Below are 21028 nucleotides of genomic sequence, written 5' to 3'. Positions count from 1 at the left end.
TTTTTCTCTGACCTGTTGGGTGCGAGCTATTAAGATGTTTTTGTAATCTAAAATGTTTGGTGTTTGACATGCATGTTACATGGTATACTATCTTTTCTTAAGTTATTATGTAATATGAAGATGTGCATCATCAGCAGTCTTTCAATTTGAGAATGGCATCTGCTCAGGGGTGCAAGTTTCTGCCAGTTATCTTAATGGAATTGACACGTCAATTCTCAGCCCTCAGATTTTTGAACACATGCAGCAGGACGTTATATGAGGTAGTAGGACCCGGAGTGTTGGAGTTACTTCCTTGTCCTTCCCTCCTTTACTGACATTCTACCTCCTAATTTAAGGTGCTTGGACTCCAGGCATGTGCACTTGGAATCGTGCTGCCCCTGGTAGATATTCTTATACTCTATATTGAACCATTGTTTGTCTCCTAACTTGATTGTGATCAAGGATTCAGGGATGTGGCCAATCACAATGTGGCAGTATTTGGTTCACTTCCAGCTGTTCATACCAAGTTTCAGAAATAGATTTTTCTTTGCACTGTCCCATTTATGGTGGTGATGGCATCTTACAGTGGAGACAGAATTTTATGTACCCGGTGCGGCTACCTCTACATTGGGGAAACCAAGCGGAGGCTTGGGGACCGCTTTGCAGAACACCTCCGCTCAGTTCGCAACAAACAACTGCACCTCCCAGTCGCAAACCATTTCCACTCCCCCTCCCATTCTCTAGATGACATGTCCATCATGGGCCTCCTGCACTGCCACAATGATGCCACCCGAAGGTTGCAGGAACAGCAACTCATATTCCGCCTGGGAACCCTGCAGCCATATGGTATCAATGTGGACTTCACCAGTTTCAAAAATCTCCCCTTCCCCTACTGCATCCCTAAACCAGCCCAGTTCGTCCCCTCCCCCCACTGCACCACACAACCAGCCCAGCTCTCCCCCCCCCCCCCCCCCACCCACTGCATCCCAAAACCAGTCCAACCTGTCTCTGCCTCCCTAACCGGTTATTCCTCTCACCCATCCCTTCCTCCCACCCCAAGCCGCACCCCCAGCTACCTACTAACCTCATCCCTCCTCCTTGACCTGTCCGTCTTCCCTGGACTGACCTATCCCCTCCCTACCTCCCCACCTACACTCTCTCCACCTATCTTCTTTACTCTCCATCTTCGGTCCGCCTCCCCCTCTCTCTCTATTTATTCCAGTTCCCTCTCCCCATCTCCCTCTCTGATGAAGGGTCTAGGCCCGAAATGTCAGCTTTTGTGCTCCTGAGATGCTGCTTGGCCTGCTGTGTTCATCCAGCCTCACATTTTATTATCTCAGAATTTTATCTTGTTGTTTTGTGCTGAAGCCGCTTCTGATAGTACTATTCAATATGTTTGACAGTACATGGGTGAGTACGCTGGTTCTCTCAGGCTCACTCTGGACCCCTGCCCTCCTGGACTAGTGCTTGTACAATAAAGGTGCCTTTAGTGGACCATTTTTGAAGTCCTTAATATGGCATGCATTCTTGGCCTTCTGTTCTTCAGAATAAAAACAATATGAAGGAATGCTGATCTAACATTTAAGGAGCATGGTTGGTGATGGATCAGTAGGAGTTTTCTCTTGGTTTTTCGTTATAGGTATCTTAAGTTTTGATACAGCAGGTACAGAGTGAACTTTCCTTTCTCGTGCTAATTAGAGGCTGTCAGTTTTAAGAGTTTCATAAACTCATAAATCTCTACAGTGCAGAGAGAGAGGCTATTTGGTCCGTCAAGACTGACCCTCGGAAGAGCGTCCCACCCAGACCCACTCTATAACCTTACCCTTTCCCATGGCTAACCACCTAGCCTGCACATACCTGGATACGATAGGCAACTTAACTCTGTCAGTCCACCTAACCTGCGTGTATTTGAACTGAGAGGAAACCAGAACACCTGGAGGAAACTCACAAACAGAGCGAGAATGTTCAGAGTCCACACAGACAGTTGCCTGAGAGTGCAGTTGAACCCAGGCCCCTGGTGTTGAGAGGTGGCAGTGCTGACCACTCTGCTGCCCAAGAGTAGCCAAGAAATCCAACTATGAATACAGAAGAAATTTCTCAACCGAAAGAGTAGAGGCAGTGTGGAACTTGGTGCCACAGGAAGTGGCTGAAGTGAATAGTATAGATTCATTTATGTGAAAGCTAGACAGGCATTTGAAACGGAAGAGAATCGATGATTAAAAGGTGTAAGTAAGAAAAGTTGGGTGATGGCACAAGTGATGCATCACCAAGATTTTGCTCGTAATATAGCTCAATGTTATACTTCTCATGTCCTGTAAAGAATGTCTTGGCATGTTCCAATATCTTAAAGGTATGATATTATTGCAAGTTGATATTTTTCACAACTAAACAACTTCCCACTCAAAAGTTAATTTCCATTTCTGTACTTGCATGATGAAATTGGACCTCTGAACTGGATTTCTAGAATACAACCTTTTGTATAATTATCCTTTGTAATTATATCATTCTCTATTGCTGTCTGGCTTGTACATAATAGGATTTAGTGTGATTCTTTTCTGAACATGTTACAATTATTTCATTTGTCCTAGGTTTATTTATGAAACTGAACATCACAATGGTATAGCAGAATTATTGGAAATTTTGGGAAGGTGAGTAATTGCTATTTTCTTTGAGCAATGTGGAGCTATTCTAAATTTTAAAACTGACAATTGAAAGCAATATACTTAAATTTTTTCAAAAGAATATTTAGTCAAAAGTATCGATTTATAACCACCATAACTACCAGAAGGGAATGTGTATGTGAGCATAGTTTGTTTGAGTAGAAGTATTTAAAAATAGGTCTGTGGTATATCAAAAGGAAATGTAAGTAGGTTGCAGGTACTTGTTTTGCTCCCATGTGGTAATGCATTTAAGTATGTGTGTGCTTGTGATGAGGTTTATTATTCCAGGTTTATTATTTCATTTTATATTAACAAAAATCTTGACCTGTAATTTGCATTTGAAAGTAGATAAGATCTTTTGAAGCATTACAATTCAATTAAAGCAGCAAATAACAGCATTATGTTTCATGCAGAAGTAGCCAAGAACGATGAAAGTCACAGGAAATGCAAGTGATTTCAACATCTTTAAAATGATAAAGTTGATATTCAACAATAGTTAAGGATCTATTCTGAGAAATTTATAAAATATGTCCAAATTAAAATTTACATGAGAGTTTAGAAAACTACCTCAAAATGTGTGTGTTCTTGATTGAGATGGGGAAGGGAGAAAAATATTTAAAAATGAGCAGCAAACCCATACACTGACATACATGAAAATAAAACTTAAGTAAAGTTTACTGCTATGGAATTTTATACCATTTTGTATTCTTTAGGTCAGGTGTTAACTTTAAATAAAGTTCTCAAAGTTTATTTATTAATTATATTGTGCAACCTATGTATGAGATGTTTTTAAGTGAAAGGTAGAATAGCAATGCAAGTAAATGCACACAATTAAAACAAACAATACAGTTGACAGTTTGAGGCTAGTCCCGTGCCATGTTGCAGTTACATTTCCTAAAAAAGTGATGAGATTTCGTGTTGTAAATTGCAGCATGATTCATATATCTGACAGATTGATTCACTGGTCTCTGGGGAGGAAAATTCCACAGACCAACTACATTCAGAAGAAATTCCACTTCATCTTACTCTTAAATAGTAGACACCCTTATTTTTAGCCTGCACCTGTTGAATTCCTTAGAATGAATTGATGAAGGCCGAAAGTCTTATCTTTTTCAACTTTTGATTTAATTATGAAATTAAACATTACAAATGAATAGCTTGCAACTCTATAAGCCTTACATCCCTACCACCAGTATCAGTCAGCTTGTCTCTTCATTTGTGCATATACAATTAAAAAGTGAATGGCCTATATACAGTTAACCTTATTTTTCTAGATTGGCCTCATAAGGGAAAATATATCCTGTCAACGTCTATCCTGTCAAGGCCCCTCAGAATCTTGCACTTCAATTAGATTAAGATCAAGTCACCATAGTCCGAGCGGACTATGGGGCTGCCCACTCATTTAAGAGTAGACTGGTGGTGGTTTAGCCTGAGAGTCACCGTGCCTCAGGTGAGAGGAGAGGTTAAGAAAAGAAGATTGCTTCATTGTAACTGCAACTGGTACAAGAATTGAACCCACAGTGTTGCCATCAATTTTGTGTTACAACCCTGCCAACTAGGCTAAATTGCCCCTTGTTCCTCTCAACACCAGTGCAAATAGGCCCAGCCTGTTCAAACTTTGCTTGCAAAAATCTAGTGACTGGTCTCTGAAGTGCAATCATTACAAATATATTGTTCCTTCAGTAAAGAGACCAAAACTGTACCTAGCGCTCCCTAGATGTGATGTCCCTAATTCCTTGTACAGTTGTAGCGAGGATTCCCTATTTTATGCTCCATCTCTCTCAATAATCTCCTAATTATTCATTGTACCTGTCTGCTATTGTTTTGAGATATCCAAGAACATACAGATCATTCTGTAGTCTCTTTCCATTGAAGAATTTAATAAATTCCATTATTAATAATAATTAACTTTTCTGTTCTTCCTGCTGGTGAACAATCTCATTTCCCCACATTATATTCCTCACTCACTTAATCCATACCCTTTTGCATACTCATCCCTTTCCTACCTATGTTGTATTATTATTAAGTCTGGCTACAATGCAAAGTGGCCCTTCATCCTTGCCATTGATATAGGTTATAAATGTTTGAGATCCCAGTGATTCTTCTACCACAATTATTATTTGTCATTCTGAAAGTGATCAGTTTTATAACAAAAGAGATCAATAATCTGCTCTGGTAAAATGTTGACAAGGAAATAGTAAACTTATAGCTTCTTTCCAAGAGATGCAATATTATAATCCATTCAGAAAGTATTTTGTTCTACCTTTTTTTGACCAACTGGGTGCTATGCACTGAGAATGGACCTTTCTGAAACCTGTTTTCATTTCCAAAAGCGCTTAGTTTAGTGTTTAAAAATAAATTGGACACTCAAGCTTGTGTTAATATAAAGAAAGTTGATTAAAACATTGAACTCAAGACAATTGAAAGCAAGAGACATTTTGAAAGAGTAAAAGTGACAGCAACCAACTGTAATTCCAAAAATTAATGTCTCATTATCTGTTTGTTTCTATCTCTTGGATTTCTTCAAATTAAAATCAAAGAGCCCATGTGTGTTAGTTTGTTACTGTAATATGATGTTAATTAATTTGTTTTACAAATGGAGAATAGTGCAACATCACTAAGTCTCACATAGTGTCTGAAGATTTCAGTCACACATCAGTTTGGCATCTTTTTAGTGCATTGCATTCCTGATTTGTACCCAAGTACAATGCTTTATGCTTTATTGTAGAGGAAAGCCTTCAGAACAATTCACAAATGATCAGATTGCTGTTTTGGAAAAATGTCCAATTAGCAAAACATTTTGTTAGTGTTAAAACAGGTACAGGAAAGAATATATTTTATAATTGTCTGAACAATTAATGGATAGGGGAGGTTTTGAGGCATATACCTTGATACTTGATGTCAGTGCTTAATTATAAGGAAGGCAAAAAGCATAGGCAATCATGTAATTTCAAAGAAGTTTTATTTTTTTCTTTGTAATGCTTGTTCCCCTGTGTTACTCCCATTTTAGGTTAAAACATCTGCCTGAATTCCAAATCTGAGCCAATACGAAAATTATCCCAGAAATCATCTTAGTGTACTTTCTGCCTCTGATTCCAGTCCCTTTCTACTTTTCATTCATGATTCACCTTTCAGGACATCTGGGTTCCATTATGTCAACTTTTCTGTCAGCTCCACTTTTAACTTTTACTCTCATTATTATTTATTGTAAATTGTTTCATCCCAAAAAGCTTGGCATAGCCCTGTCAATTTGACCTCTAAGCAACAGACACTAGCCATATAAACATGCCAGCCTCTTGAAGTATTTGCCGCCTTTATGGCTGTGCTGCCCTTCGGTATTCCCATTGGGTGCAGTAGTTGCCGTTCTGGCAAGTTTCCTGTATGACATCAGGCGAGCAGTTTGGAAGTCCATTTGCTCTGCTTTCACTTCCAACCTGCCATTTAGACTCATCTAAACCACCAAGCACCGCCATATTCATCAAGAAGCTGTAACAAAATTCCTCATATAATTGGCATTTGCCTACAATCTATAGATATGGCCAGGAGAAATCTATTGTTTACCCACAAGTGCAGAATTCAGTATTCCATCACTAATTTGAATTTCCTTTCTGTTACACCAAAGCATCTGCTTCTGTTCTGAAAGGGAAATAGAATAAAAGGCAAAGTAGGACAAATGGGAGAGGGAAACAATAAACGAGAGTAAAATTTAGCAACAGGATGATTTATACAGATAAGAGTGACATATCTATTGATTATGTGACCATAGTGTATTTTTTGTTTTCAATATAAACAAATTCCCATTCCAGCTTGCTGCTGCTTCTTTGTCCCAAACCTTGTTTGCTAATTTCCTGCAATCATCTGCACTCTAATTGTACTTGATCTTTTCCAACTTGTCTTCAATTCCATCCTTGTCCTTTTCTTGGTTCTTTTTCAATACCTGCAGCCTGTCATGCTCCTGTTCTCTGTATTCCTGGAATTAGAAAGTTGATTTATTATAAAACGTTAAGTAAGTTGGATCTATACTGACTGGTGTTTACAGGAGAGGTGATCTTACTGATTCTAAAGAGGCCTGACAAGGTAAATGGTGAGAAAATGTTTTCATGGGATTTTCAGAACTAGAACATAGAACGTTACAGCACAGTACAGGCCCTTCGGCTCTCTATGTTGTGCCGACCTGTCATACCGATCTGAAGCCCATTTAACCTACACTATTCCATGTACGTCCATATGCTCATCCAATGACGACTTAAATGTACCTAAAGTTGGCGAATCTACAACCGTTGCAGGCAAAGCGTTCCATTCCCTTACTACTCTCTGAGTAAAGAAACTACCTCTGACATCTGTCCTATATCTTTCACCCCTCAATTTAAAGCTATGCCCCCTCATGCTCGCGGTCACCATTCTAGGAAAAAGGCTCTCCCTATCCACCCTATCTAACCCTCTGATTATTTTATATGTTTCAATTAAGTCACCTCTCAACCTTTTTCTCTCTAATGAGAACAGCCTCAAGTCCCTCAGCCTTTCCCCATAAGACCTTCAAGGCACAGTTTCGGATTGGGGATCTCTTATTTAAAATGGAGATGTGCAGTTTCTTCTGAGCAATGTAGGCAGGATCACTGAATTCATTCATTGCGACGTAACTCCAATTTTTGTTTAACATCAAGAGTTGAGGGTTATGGGAGACAGATAGAGAAGTTGAGAGTCACTGAAAGTAAGTGCTCAGTTTCAGTAAAGAAGGCAAACTGTATGTTGACCTTCATAGGAAGAGGATTTGAGTTCAGGAACAAGAAAGTCTTGCTGCAATTATGCAGGGCATTGGTGAGGTCACACCTAGAATATTACTTGTAGTTTTGGCCTCCTTATATGAGGAAGGATTGTCTTGGTACAGAGTAGGTGCAGCAAAGGTTTACCAGCTTGATTTCTAGGCTGATAGCATTGATGTATGAGAAGAGAGTGAGTCAGTTAGGATTGTGTTTGCTAGAGTTTAAAGAATGGCAGGGGAGGGGGGGTGTCATAAAAACCTACAAAGCTCTAACCGAACTAGATAGATTAAATACAAGAAGGATGCTGTCAAAGTGGGAGATTCAAGGACCAGGGGTCATAGCTTAAGTATAAAGACTAAACCTTTTAGGACCGAGTTCAGGAAGAATGTCTTTATCCCAGAGAGTTGTGAGCCTGTAGAATTCACTATCAGAAAATGGCCAAAGCATTGTGATTTCAAGAAATAGGTAGATATAGCTCTTGTGGCTAAAGTGATCAAGAGATGGCAGGAGGACAGTGTAAGATTAGGGTATTGAGTTCTGTGATCAGCCATAATTGTATTGAATGGCAGGTCAGTAGTGAAGGGTCAAATGGCCTATTCCTGCTCTGTTTGTGTTATTTCTGTCTGGCCCAACGTGAGAGATGTGCTAGAAATGTGTTAACATTTTTTTTTGTCATTACTTCCTTTTGCTGTATTTTTGTCACTTCTTTGCTGTCATGTTTTGTTAATTTATCTTAAAACAAAAATAGCAACAATACAGAATTAAAAAGTTTTAGAAGAAATGTAGAAATCAAAAGGAGGCAGATCTACAGAACATTCCCAATAACCAATGAAAATTGCCTGCCAGAACAATAACTAAATGAACCAGTGGAATGATTCAACTTGCTAAAATGAAGTTAGGATTTTTTTTCTCTCTAATTGAAAAAATTCAGTTACATATTTTGTAAATTGTACACCTCACCACCCACAGTTAACAAGCAAGAAATATGAATTGCAGAAAACCAGTATGCAGGTTTAGACTGCACCTGGAGCTTTGAATCCCCTTACTTGAGGTGGGATGTAGTTGCATTGAGGCAGTTAAGAGGAGGTTCAGTGGATTGATTCCATAGAGGAGAGATTTGTCTTATGAAGAGAGATGGAGCAGTTTAGGCCCATACTCTCTGGAGTTTAGAAAAATGAGAGAGACTTTTTATTTTAATCTGTTTTCTCTTTTATCAATTTAATGTTCATCCTTTACTAAATTCTGATGTTCTCAATCTTCAGACGCAATGTTTTCTTGGCAACTTTGTAAGCTCTTCCTTTGCCCCAATACAGTCTTTAATTTCTCTGTTAGCCATGATTGGATCACTTGTTGTGTTTTTGTATCTCAAAGGTTTAGGAATAATATTTATATTAATTACATAATAGGTCATGTATTAATTGTTTAAAGCTAGCCATTTCCTGTCCATCATACCTTCTTAATGTATGATCAGCTATACAGCAATTTGACCCTTACAACCTTTTTATTTGAAGTTTGATTCCCTACAAATCAGAAGTTAATGTAAAATTCCATCACATTGTGATTACTCATTCCTTGAGGCTCCTTCACGTTGAAGTTATTAATTAAATCCTGTTGTACAATACTGATATTCAATATACAATCCTGTTTTCCGGTTGGTTCATACTGTTCTAGAAGACTATTTTGTATGCATTCAGAAATTTATTCTTCCCTATATTAGTGTTAAGACAATTTATTTGGTTTACATGTAAATTGAAGTTCCCGTGATTATTCTACTACCCTTGTTACAATCTCCTACTATCACTGCGCTCCTAAAAATGTTGCCTGGTTGGACTCCTGTGCTGTGGTATCATGGTCAGTTCACTCCTCCAGTTTGCAACATAAACTTTTGTCCATACAGACTGCGGGACCTTCAATCTGTTTGACCATTACAAGGGCTGTGGCCCCTCCACTTATGTCTTCTCAGTTCCCCATTCCTATCTCATTTGCAGTTGCATCCTCTAAATGTAGATAACAAACCAAATCAGATAATCTTGTCCTAAGGGGTTTCACTGCTTCCTGAAACAGAGTCCAAGTAATTTCTCCCTTCTTGATATGTGGCACAGCCTCCAACTTAGTATCTCTAAACCAAAGTTCCTTCAGCTGCAGTCTAAGTTCTATGACTAATTGTGCGTGATTATGGGAGGATGCCCTTCTGTGTTCATCCAGCCTCACACTTTGTTATCTTGGACTTGAGCACATCTGCAGCAGTACCACCGATTTGCTAGAAGCCAATTTTTGTTTCAAGTATTTGGAGTAGTTAGGTAGTACGAGTACTCCGTTGGCTAACATTTTTTTTCTTCTTGCTGTAGCATAATTAATGGATTTGCCTTGCCATTGAAAGAAGAACACAAAGTTTTCTTGCTGAAAGTATTGTTACCACTCCACAAAGTAAAATCTCTCAGTGTCTATCATCCACAGGTAAATATTGAATACGTATTTTGTGGAAACTGATTTTTAAAAAATAAGCAGGAATTTGGACTGCCGTTTCTGAATTACTTCATTAGTATTGATCCAGTTTATTCCATGCGCTTAGCCATAATTCAATATATTGTAACTCTAGTTCCATTGAAAAACAAATATTTCATGGCTAAAGTTAGTCCTTCCATGAAAGGAAGAATTGCAGTATTGTACTCTGTCAGTAACCATGCCAACCACCTTAACTCTGAATCTCTTTCTATAAAGCAGCAGTTAGAACTTATGGTTATTATGGATCAAAAGCCCTAGCATCTGGTGTTAATTTGACATTCCATTGTCAGAATGTTCCCTTCCTTCAAATGTGCATCTTGTTCTGTGCAGCCCATTTTCTGACCACCTCCTATTGTTGTCTTTCCCATTAACTCATTTGTAGAATCTTGATCATAGAGATCTACAGAACAGAAAAGGTCCCATCAGGTCTGTATCAGTCAAAAACAAGCACTTAGCTATTCTAATCCCATTTTCCAGCACTTGGCGTATCATATGCCTTTGCATGACATGTGCACATCTAAATGCTGGTTGAATGTTTACTGGGTTTCTGGTTCTGCAGGCAGTGTGTTCAAGATTCTCACCACCCTCTGGATGCAAAACATTTTGCTTGAATCCCCTCTAAACCTCCTGCCCCGTACCTTAAATCCATGCCCCAGGTCACTGATCCCTGTACAAAGAGGAAATGTTTATTCTTACCCACCCTGTCAGCGTCCCTCCAAATTTTATACATTTCAGTCATGTCCTCTACAGTCTCCTGTGTTCCAAGGAAAACGCCCCAGCCCATCCAATCTCTGTTCATAACTAAAAGTTTCCAGCCCAGGCAGCTGGTGGTAAATCTCCCCAGCACTCTCTCCAGTGTAGTAATATCGTTCCTATAATGTGCCTTCCAGAATTGCACAGTGCAGTAGCTGGGGCCTAACCAACCTTCTATACAGTTACAGCATAACCTCCCTCTTCTTAACCTCTCTGCCTCAGCTGATAAAGCCAAGTACCTGCCTTCATACCTTAACAGACTGGTAGACATGCACACCAAGGTCCCTCTGATCCTTGGTACTTCTCAGGTCCTAATCTTGTTCATGTATTCCTTTTACTTCTTGTCCTGTCTAAATACATCACCTCATTTGTCCAAACTGAATTCTGTATCCTCCTGTAACCTAAGTCTGTGGTCCTCACTGTTTACTGTCCGCTAGTTTTCAAATCATTTGTGAACCTCATGATCAGACCTCTTACTGAATTATCTTTTATGTAAAATAGTTTAGTGTAAATGTTCAATTATTTTGTCCTGGCTTTCCAAGTTAAAATTCAATTTCTTCAAATTTTTCAAAAGCCTTTTGCAATTTATTTTATTATCTATCTGTTTTGATCTCTATCCGCCTTTATCTGTAGCCAAATTTGTAGTCGTATATCAGGGCATTATACAGATGACCACTGATTTCATTCCAATAAAATGTGCAAAACCAGGTTTTTTGATACTGTAGCCATACTGAGCCACAATGTGGTCATTAGCAGAAATAGATTTATCTGCCTTAATAGGCTTACTCAAAGATGGGGAAGAGTAGGACTCCTCAGCCAGAACTCATACGATTCGTCCGTTTTTTTTCTTTTTGTGATTTTTTTTTTTTCTCTCCTCCTTTCTTCTTACTTCCTGCCCTTGACCCTCAAATAAAGTCATCACAGACCACGGGCTCTCAGTTTTGAGGCAAGGGCCTGTACAAACCAGGTTGGAAGGACTGTTATTCTAATTTACTTCTATGATTTTATACTTTTCTGTCTAAGATGGCGTAAAAATCTGTAATGGTGGACTTTACATTTCTTGTATTTTTCTAATGTTTTTCCTAAGAATTTGACCTCGAGAGTCTTTACCTAGGTAAATTTGTACCTGAGTTGCCACCGTAAGTGGCGACTTGTAAACTTTGTCACCTACTCACACGAAACAGTGAAGTAAAGCTAATTCAAATTTTATCAACGCATTCCATAATTCGGAATTGTAATGTTATCTCTCTGCTGTCAAACAAAGGCAGATGTTGTGACATTAAATCTTTTAGATACATTAAAAATATATTTATTTTCTTTGTCTCTGCATGCTATAATCTTTGTTTCGGAAGGTGTATTTTCCTACCACCTGCATAGAGTACAATTGTCACTTCAACTTCAATTTTAAATTGGATTGAGTAAAACTTGCCTCCAGAAATTCTTACTCTATTAATGGAGGGACAGTTTCCACCAACTTTAGAACTAAATAACAAGCTATTATTTTCAGTGGAACCTATGTTTCAATGTGTTATTATTATGACATACCTTGTATACTATCTTGTACTTGATAATCATATTGGCAGTGGATTATAGATGTAACCTGATAGTTTACAAAATATCGTAGATTTTCATTTGCAAATACTTTCACAAACAAATTAGATGTTCTTAGTCTATGATGTGACTTTATAAATGGTACATTCTGAAGGAGAATTGTATATTTTATAATCCAATTGTTTTTTCCGAAAAATTCAACTGAAATCAGCCTGTATAGAGCCTTGGTGTCACTGGTTTTAAATGTAAGTAGGGATAAGTTTAACTTTACCATTAAAGGAAAAGGCAAAGGTAAAGTTACCAGACCATATGGCTGCTCTCCCATTAGAGAGACACAACTGGTGGTAGTTTAACCTGAGGGTCACCACACCTCCAGGTGAGCAGAGAGGTTGAGGTCTTTTTGGTAACAACAACCAGTGCGGGAATTGAACCCATGCCATTGACATCAATCCGTTTTGCAAATTAGTGTATTTATTTATTCTACTATATATGTTCTCCCATGTCTTATTGGCAGAATTTTTACTTTACGTTGCACAACTGAAACTATTGAGGGAGTAAAACAGTTGTATTTAACGTGGAGGTGTGTGAAATAGTTGAATGAAGAAAAAGTTTAAAAAGGAATTGTTGATGTACTTTGATTTATCTACTTTCAAGAATTCTATGTGTCTACATGAAATATAATCCATAGGTTAAGAGAAGCAAGGGGCAGCACAGTGGCTCAGTGGTTAGCACTGCTGCTTCTTAGCACCAGTTACCCGGGTTCAATTTCACTCTCTGGCAACTGTCTGTGTGGAGTTTGCACATTCTCCCCGTGTCTGCATTCATTTCCTCCTCCAGTCCAAAGATGTGCTGGTTAGGTGGATTGGCCTTGCTAAATTGCTCATAATGTCCAGGGTTGTGTGGGTTAGGTGGATTAGTCATGGGAAATGTAGGGTTACAGGGATAGGGTAGGGAGTGAATCTGCATGAGCTGTTCTTCAGAGAGTTGACTTGTTGGGCCAAATGGACTGCTTTCACACTGTAGGGATACTATGGAAGACTTAAAACTGTAGCATTTTTTCAGCCATCTCTGACTACAGATGTGATGCGACACAAATTCTAATATTGATCTGTCCTTTTAAAAAGAGAGATGGGGGAAACCTAAGTATTTCCAGGCCAATCAGCCTGACCTCAGTAATGAGTAAGATATTGAAAACATTTCTGAAGGACTATATAAATTGATATTTGGAAGGACATCACCTAATCAAGGACAGTTATAATCTATTTGCTACAGGAATGTCATTCCACTTATTGAATTTATTTTTAAGAAGTTATCCAGAATAAGTGAAGAGGATTAATGTATTGGCGTAGTCTCCTTGGGTTTGAGCTGGGCTTTTGACAAGGTTCCATGAGGTATAATGGTCAGTAAATTTAAAAAACCCAAGACATCCGAGGCAAAATGGGAAGTTGGATCTAAAATTGATTCATGACGGGAAGCAAAGGACTGAATTTGACAGTGACAGATTAAACTGACGTGTGTAGGGACCTGTATTCCTTAACAGTGAGGTCAGTAACCAGTAATTGATAGAAGACAGTACTTTCCCACCAGAGAGATGGGATTGTGGATCTCGGTGCCTGGAGCAGAAATCCCCCTTATCATGTTCAAAAAAAGCTTCACTTGAGCTATAACCTTTGGCCATGGGCTAATAGTTGAAAGATGGAATTAGACTCAGTAACTTGTTTTCCGATGATATGTGCACAATGGTCTCCTTCTGCACCTTTGTTTTCTAGGTATCTATTTCATTAGTGGACTTTTCTGATTTTTCTTCTTCTCTACTCCTTTTCAAAAAAAAGTTCATTCTTTTATTGCTGAAGTATTAGACATATTGAACAGGAGTGATGTTGCAGCTATGAAATAAGTATTCAGTATGAAATGAACTATACTGCTAAATGAGAATGGAACCTAAATTTGGGATTAGGTATCTGATTTCATTACCCTGTGAGAGTAAATTGCAGTTTAGCACTTATTGGCATTAATTATAGCATTAATCACTTATCAGACAGAGAGATCTGTATTTGACATTAAACTAGTACCATGCAAAAGAAGTTTGGAACAGTGTAAATCACGTTTGTTTTACTTGATTAGAAGGTACTATGGAGCTACTAATCCAACAATGCAAGCATATTCCAAGTCATAGAAGGAAAAATAATGTGGTGCTTTAACTTGTTGCTTTCTGTCCTTTCTTCAGCTGGCATACTGTGTGGTGCAGTTCTTGGAGAAAGACAGCACTCTCACGGAACCTGTGAGTTTACCTCAATTATGTGATGTATTTACCTTAATTGAAATGATTCTAAATTTGGACTTGTATTCCTTTGAGAAGGGGATTTAGTGTTCTGTTTTGTTTAAAGATTCTGAAGAATGCACTTCCAAAAATGCATAGCGTTTATCAGTACTTAAGTGTTCATAATGCATTCTCTGGTTATTTTTGAAATACATAGCATCTATTTGCTGTTCAAACTTACATTTTAGTTGATCTGTTTTATTTTGATTTAGCCTGTTTCAAAAATCAATTGTAATGAACATGATGTAATTTTGTTGCAAAATAATTAGCCCATACTGGCTACATTTTCTGGTTTCAGAAACCTTTTAATTCTAATTATATTAATTACCTTCTTTCTATGTTACCAATAACGAATGAGCTCTAGTTAATTGATGCAGTTAATGAAGTACATTGCTATATAAAGTTTATTTTTTGGATATCTGCAGATTAAAGAAATAGCTCATATAGGAAGAAATTTATTTACAGAATAGTGACTATATAGGCTAGTTTTGCAAAATATGTGGTGGTTATTTGGCTTAATTGGACCACATCATGCTGTTTGTGCCAGCTGACAACATATTGCCGTCACGCAATGCTAAAAGGGGCTGCTTTCTAGGTGTCATCAAAAGGCAACTAATGTTGTGAGGTAATTACTTAAACTGATAACAAGTAGTTTCACATGCTTATTTGTGCTAATGTTGTTGCTGGGGGTTTAAACTAATTTGGCAGCGTATTGGGATGAGGTGTGGAAATGCATGAGAGAATGATGAACAAACCAATTTGAAAGAAAAAGCAAGCAAATGTGGAAGACAATGAATATAATCAAATTGAGGCACAAGGGAGCACAAGAAAACTGGATGACATTTATTCCAATGTAAAGGGCCTGGAGAGTAAGACGGATGAGTTGAGGATGCTGGTTAACACTCGGGGATATGATATTGCGATTGCATAGCCATGGTCAAGGAAGGGCAAGACTGGCAGTTCAATAACCCAAAGTGTAGGAATCTTTGGAGAGATGTACAAGAATAGGTGATGTTGCAGTATTGATCAAGGAGACAATGACTATAATAAAAAGGGATGATACTGTAGATTACCCCTCAATTGAGGCTTCTTGCAATATGAGCTTGAAATCAAAAAAGGGGGCAGTCATATAATTGGGAATGTACTTTGGACCCCCAAACAGCGAAAGAAAGGAATGTATGTACATAAATTTCAGATTTATGGTTATCCCTATAGTGGGGGGCTTTCAACTTTCCCAGTACTAACTGGGTTAAGCAAAATATGCAAGTCGCAGAAGGGATGGAATTCTCACAATTTATCTAGGAGATTATTTTAAGACAGCAGTTAGAAATCCTGACAAGGGAGAGCATGGTACTGGACTGAATTCTTGGGAACCAAGCCAGGCAAATGGTGGGGGAGCAATTCATTGATAGTGACCATAACTCGGTAACATTTGAAGTAGCTATAGAAAAGGGCAAAGATGGAATAGAAATGAAGGTTCTGCACTGGAGGCGAGCCAATTTTAATCTGATGAGACAAGATCTGGCCAAAGTGGAGTGGGAGCAACAACCTATAGGAAATTTTATAAATACAGTAGGAGACTCTCAAAAAGAGTGTGGCCAACATATTCCCTTAAAGGTGAAAGATAGTGTAGTACAGTGAACACTAAATTTAGACAAATGTACAGGATTGGATAGGGAAAAGGGGATGTTTATTGTAGATACTGAGCTCAAAACACTGGAAGCCGTAGAGGCATATCGAGATTGTAGAGTTTTACTTAAGTGAGAATTCACAGAAGCGAAAAGTAGTGTGAAGGAACGTTTGCAGGTAAAACAAAGGAAAAGCCAAAGATGTTTCACAAAAGTCTTCGAGTCAAGAGGATAGCCAAGGAAAGAGGAAAGCCTGTTAGAAACTGGTGTGATAAACGATGAATGGAGTTGGAAAATACAAGTGAGATTTTACAGGAGTACTGTATAGAGAAGGATGATATAGGTATAGAAACCAATTGGGAGAACTCAACTGTGCTTTGTTCAAGGACATCAGAGAGGGAGAAATTATTACTGTTTTAGTGGCCTTAAAATGGAATAAATCCCCAGGCCCAGTTGAGATGTATCTCAGACTTCTGTGAGATGCAAGGAAGGAGGTTGCAGTTGTTCTGACATTAATTTTCAAGCGAGTTTTGAGAAGATTTGTAGCTCAGGTTGAGGTTCTGGATGTGAGTTTCCTCGCTGATCTGGAAGGTTAGTTTTCAGACGTTTCGTCACCAGACGTAACATCATCAGTGAGCCTCCAATGAAGCGCTGGTGTTGTGTCCCGCTTTCTATTTATCTGTTTAGGTTTCCTTGGGTTGGTGATGTCATTTCCTGTGTTGGTGATGTCATTTCCTGTTCTTTTTCTCAGCGGATGGTAGATTGATTTGGAGCCAATGTGTTTGATGGAGTTCCGGTTGGAATGCCATGCCTCCAGGAATTCTCGTGCGTGTCTGTGTTTGGCACAGCAGTTATGCTTATAGTTTGGGAGGTTATTGGTGTAGGGTGCTGGTGGAGGAAAAAAAATGTTGATAATTCAGATAAAGTGATCGGAATGTGACAATAGCATTTAAACTGTAGCACAAATGCTGTCTCCTCCACACTCCCCTTCAGCTCTGAAGGATCATCTAGACTTGAAACGACAGCTTGCTCTTTCGTCACGGATGCTGTCTGACCTGCTGTAATTTCCAGCATTTGTTTTCAGTACAGATTCCAGCATCTGCAGAAATTTTTCCTACTGTGGTTATAATGGAGCTGTTTAAGACTTTAGGGATTAGGATTTTTTAAACCCAGAGAGTGATGGCTATCTGGAACTCGATGTCTGAAAGGCTTGTGGAGATGAGAAGCAGCACAGCATTTGAGAGTATTTTGATGAACGAGCAAGTGCATAACATGTAAGGCTGTGGACCAAGTGTTTGGAAATGGGATTAGAGCGGATAACTGCTTGATGATCACTGCAAACGCACTGGGCTGAAAAAAATGATTGATTAGTTTAATCGCTATACATTTTTATTCAATTGCTGAACTTTTGCTGTATTGACTTCTCTTAAGTTAATTAATGTGCTTTGCAATATATGGCTCCAACAGCATTTTGACTTTTTGTAGGTGGTTATGGCATTGCTCAAATACTGGCCAAAAACCCATAGTCCAAAGGAAGTGATGTTTCTAAATGAATTGGAAGAGATTTTAGATGTAATTGAACCATCAGAATTTGTAAAAGTCATGGAACCCCTATTTCGACAGTTGGCTAAGTGTGTTTCCAGTCCACACTTTCAGGTGAGCTCTAAGTTGTAAAGAAGAGGATTTGGATAATTCTTGTGCTTTCACTATAATACGTGTTATTTTAAAGCATATATCGTGGTTCTGACCAAACTATTAAAATTGCCAAAGGACTGTATCAGGTAGTAACAACGATTGCCTCTAGTGTAAAATCACATGAATTCCTTGTAGTTGCAAGTGATGTCTCACTACTTTTATTCTCTTGATGTGCATTCTTTGACCTAGGTGGCTGAGCGAGCCTTGTACTATTGGAATAATGAGTACATCATGAGTCTAATTAGTGACAATGCTGCCAAGATTTTGCCCATTATGTTCCCATCCCTGTATCGTAATTCAAAGACACATTGGAACAAGTAAGTGAATTGTTCTATTTTTGCATCTGGCCTTTCATAAATATTATGCAAAATATCTTATGAAATAAATTGGGTTATAAAGTAGCTGTATGAAAAATACTGAAGGTACAAATATTAAGAAGGAATGTTTCCCCATTATAAAGGGAGATGATGGTATAATGGTTAGAGAGTACCTGGCAAGGTTTTGGAGACAAGCTGAAATCGCACCCTGACAATTGGTGAATTTAAAATTCAATCAGTAAAATTGTAAATCTTGTCTCTGTAATGATGAGCATGAAACTACCAATGACTGTTATATAAACCTGTTTGTTTAGCAAACTTCCTGAAGGCAAAAATGGCTGTTATCCTTATCTCAGCTGAGTAAAACACATTAAAAATGTGGTTGACCCTTGACTACTCTCCAGTGCAGTTAGGAGTAGGCGTTGCATGCTGACCTTAGCAATAATTTCCACAGCCAATGAAAGAATAAGGTAAGTGTTCGCATAAAATAAGTCATGTTTTAATTTGGAGCACAAATACCTCATATATTTTAATTATTCAATTAGTCATGTTTTTAATTTTCAAAAATGTTTTGTGTTAATAAGCAGAAAGCACTTGTGTAGATACCTAAGAACAGAAGTGGGCCATCTATCTGCTTGTACTTGCTCTGTATCCAGTTAGATCAAAGCAGGTCAATGTCTTGTCTTGCATGTTCCTTGATGCCCTCGTTAACGATATATTGACCTCAAGTTTGAAAGTTCCAGTTGTTCCAACAACCACAATCTTTTGGAAAGGAGTATTAATTTTCTACTCCTTGTCATTTCACTTCTGAATGGCATGACTAATTTAAAGATTGTGCTGCCCTTTCTTGATTTGCCAATTAGAAAAAAATAGTTTTCTTATATCTGCTCATTAGATCCTTTTATCATGTCATTACAATACTCCCGAACCTTCTGAACACCAGTTATACAAATCAACTTTTTGCAACCTGGCTTCATAACTCTCTAGAGATAATAAGAACTGCAGATGCTGGAGTCAGAGATAATACAGTGTGGAGCTGGAGGAACACAGCAGGCGAGGCTGTATCAGAAGAGCAGGAAAAATGGCATTTCAGGTCGGGACCCTTCTTCAGAAATGCTTTTATGGGTGGGAGGGAAGGAATCTCAGAAATAGAGAGAGGTGGTTTTGGGCTTCGGAAGGTAGGTGGCATGGTGATAGGTGAGTGCAGGTAGGGAGTGGTGGAGATTGGTCAGTGAGGTTGAGGGGTGGACAGGTGGGAGAGAACATGGACAGGTTATGTCAGGAAAAAGGTCCCGACCTGAAATGTCATCTTACCTATTCCTCCGATGCTGTCTGGTCTGCTGTACTCACCTCCTAACCTAGTATAAACCTGGTATAAAATCTGGTGATTTTGTTCTCTCTCTCAAATTTGTTTTGCACGTCAAGCAATTTATTTTAACAGTATTCAATATAATTGGCTTCAATACCATTTTAAATTTTGTTTTCAAAAAAAAATTCATTCGGAGCATTGCTGTATCGGTCCTCTGTACATGACGGCACAGTGGTTAGCACTGCAGCCTCACAGCACCAGGGACCTGGGCTCAATTCCACCCTTGGGCGACTGTCTGTGTGGAGTTCGCACATTGTCCCCATATCTGTTTGGGTTTCCTCCCCAGTCCAAAGATGTGCATGCTAGGTGGACTGACCATGTTAAATTGCCTGGAGTGTTCAGGGATTTGGACATTAGGTAGATTTAGGGGGATGGGTTTGGATGGGTGCTCTGAGGGTCGGTGTGGACTTATTGGACCGAAGGGCCAGTTTCCGCACTATAGGGATTCGATGATCTGTGATTAGAATCTTCCAAAGAAACTTGTAACTTCCAAGTTCAGAATGTGTGGGAGGAACTCAGCAGGCCTGACAGCATCAGACCAGTGGAGAGTCAGTCCTGTTGAGAGTCAGTCCTGTTGAGTTTATCTAGCATTTCCTGTTTTTATTTCAGATCTCCAGCATCCATGTTCATTTTATTTTACTACTTGTAGGTGTCCGTTTAGGATATATGTTCATACAGCGTGCATTCAAAATCTTTTCAGCATTTTAAAGCTGGTTCCTGAATTTGCTAGGTATGCAATTAGAAAACTCTTGGTTTTTCTATCAGATATGTTACAAGTTCCTGTCGTCAGTTACTTGCATTTGTTTGAAAGGTTCAATGATAAAATTCTGAGATATATTTAAAATAATTTGTTCCTTGCCTTGTCCGTAGTAAAGTCTGATAGATCATTTTGAAAGTATACCTTCATAATAAGGAAAGATAATATTACTGTAGATTACCAATAATTGAACTTGCAAATGATTATAGGTGGGGAAATTGCGTCGTAAGATATTGCTATTTTAGGAGCATGACATTGTTTTTTAAATGTTACTATAAATATAGTATTTTAGTGTATTATGTATTAAAACTTACAGGTAATTTTTACTTAACCTGCCCGATGGGGCGAAAAAAATTTGAAAAGTATTCAATTATCCACTTTATAGCTGCCGAATTTTATTTCTCACTGGCTTCAATAATAAAAGAAATTGGGCAGTGTGTTTTCTAAAAAGAAAGGCGGTTGATCTGATTGCATCCATGTCATATCTGGTGATTGAGGTGAAAATTATCCACTTGAGTTTTAATGAAATTATACAAATTTAAATTAAGTAAATGCATTTCCTTTGGGGAGAAGAGAGCATTACTTTAAACTTCATGTTTACTAATGTGCATTTTATACACTTTATTTCCAGTTCCACAGTAGTTAGTTTTCTTGTAATTACCTAATGTCAACCTAATACATTAGATATTGTTAAGCATGCATGAGATTTAATTAATGTCTTATGCATATAG

At 38.3% G+C, this 21028-nt stretch overlaps 1 protein-coding gene across 6 annotated transcripts in view; it reads left to right on the top strand.

The window, feature by feature from the left end:
• Positions 1-21028, top strand: part of ppp2r5ca (protein phosphatase 2, regulatory subunit B', gamma a) — a 156228-nt gene that overhangs the window by 117121 nt on the left and 18079 nt on the right. For all 6 annotated transcript variants that reach the window (XM_048537089.2, XM_048537087.2, XM_048537088.2 and 3 more), the window contains 5 exons: positions 2568-2627; positions 9751-9859; positions 14439-14492; positions 17645-17815; positions 18044-18171. In XM_048537089.2, coding sequence (XP_048393046.1) covers positions 2568-2627; positions 9751-9859; positions 14439-14492; positions 17645-17815; positions 18044-18171 — 522 coding nt within the window. The remainder of the gene's footprint in view (positions 1-2567; positions 2628-9750; positions 9860-14438; positions 14493-17644; positions 17816-18043; positions 18172-21028) is intronic.

Source organism: Stegostoma tigrinum, chromosome 10 (assembly GCF_030684315.1).
Source record: "Stegostoma tigrinum isolate sSteTig4 chromosome 10, sSteTig4.hap1, whole genome shotgun sequence".
NCBI lineage: Eukaryota > Metazoa > Chordata > Chondrichthyes > Orectolobiformes > Stegostomatidae > Stegostoma > Stegostoma tigrinum.
Note: the sequence above shows the minus strand (reverse complement) of the source record. Positions and strands in the feature narration are given on the sequence as shown.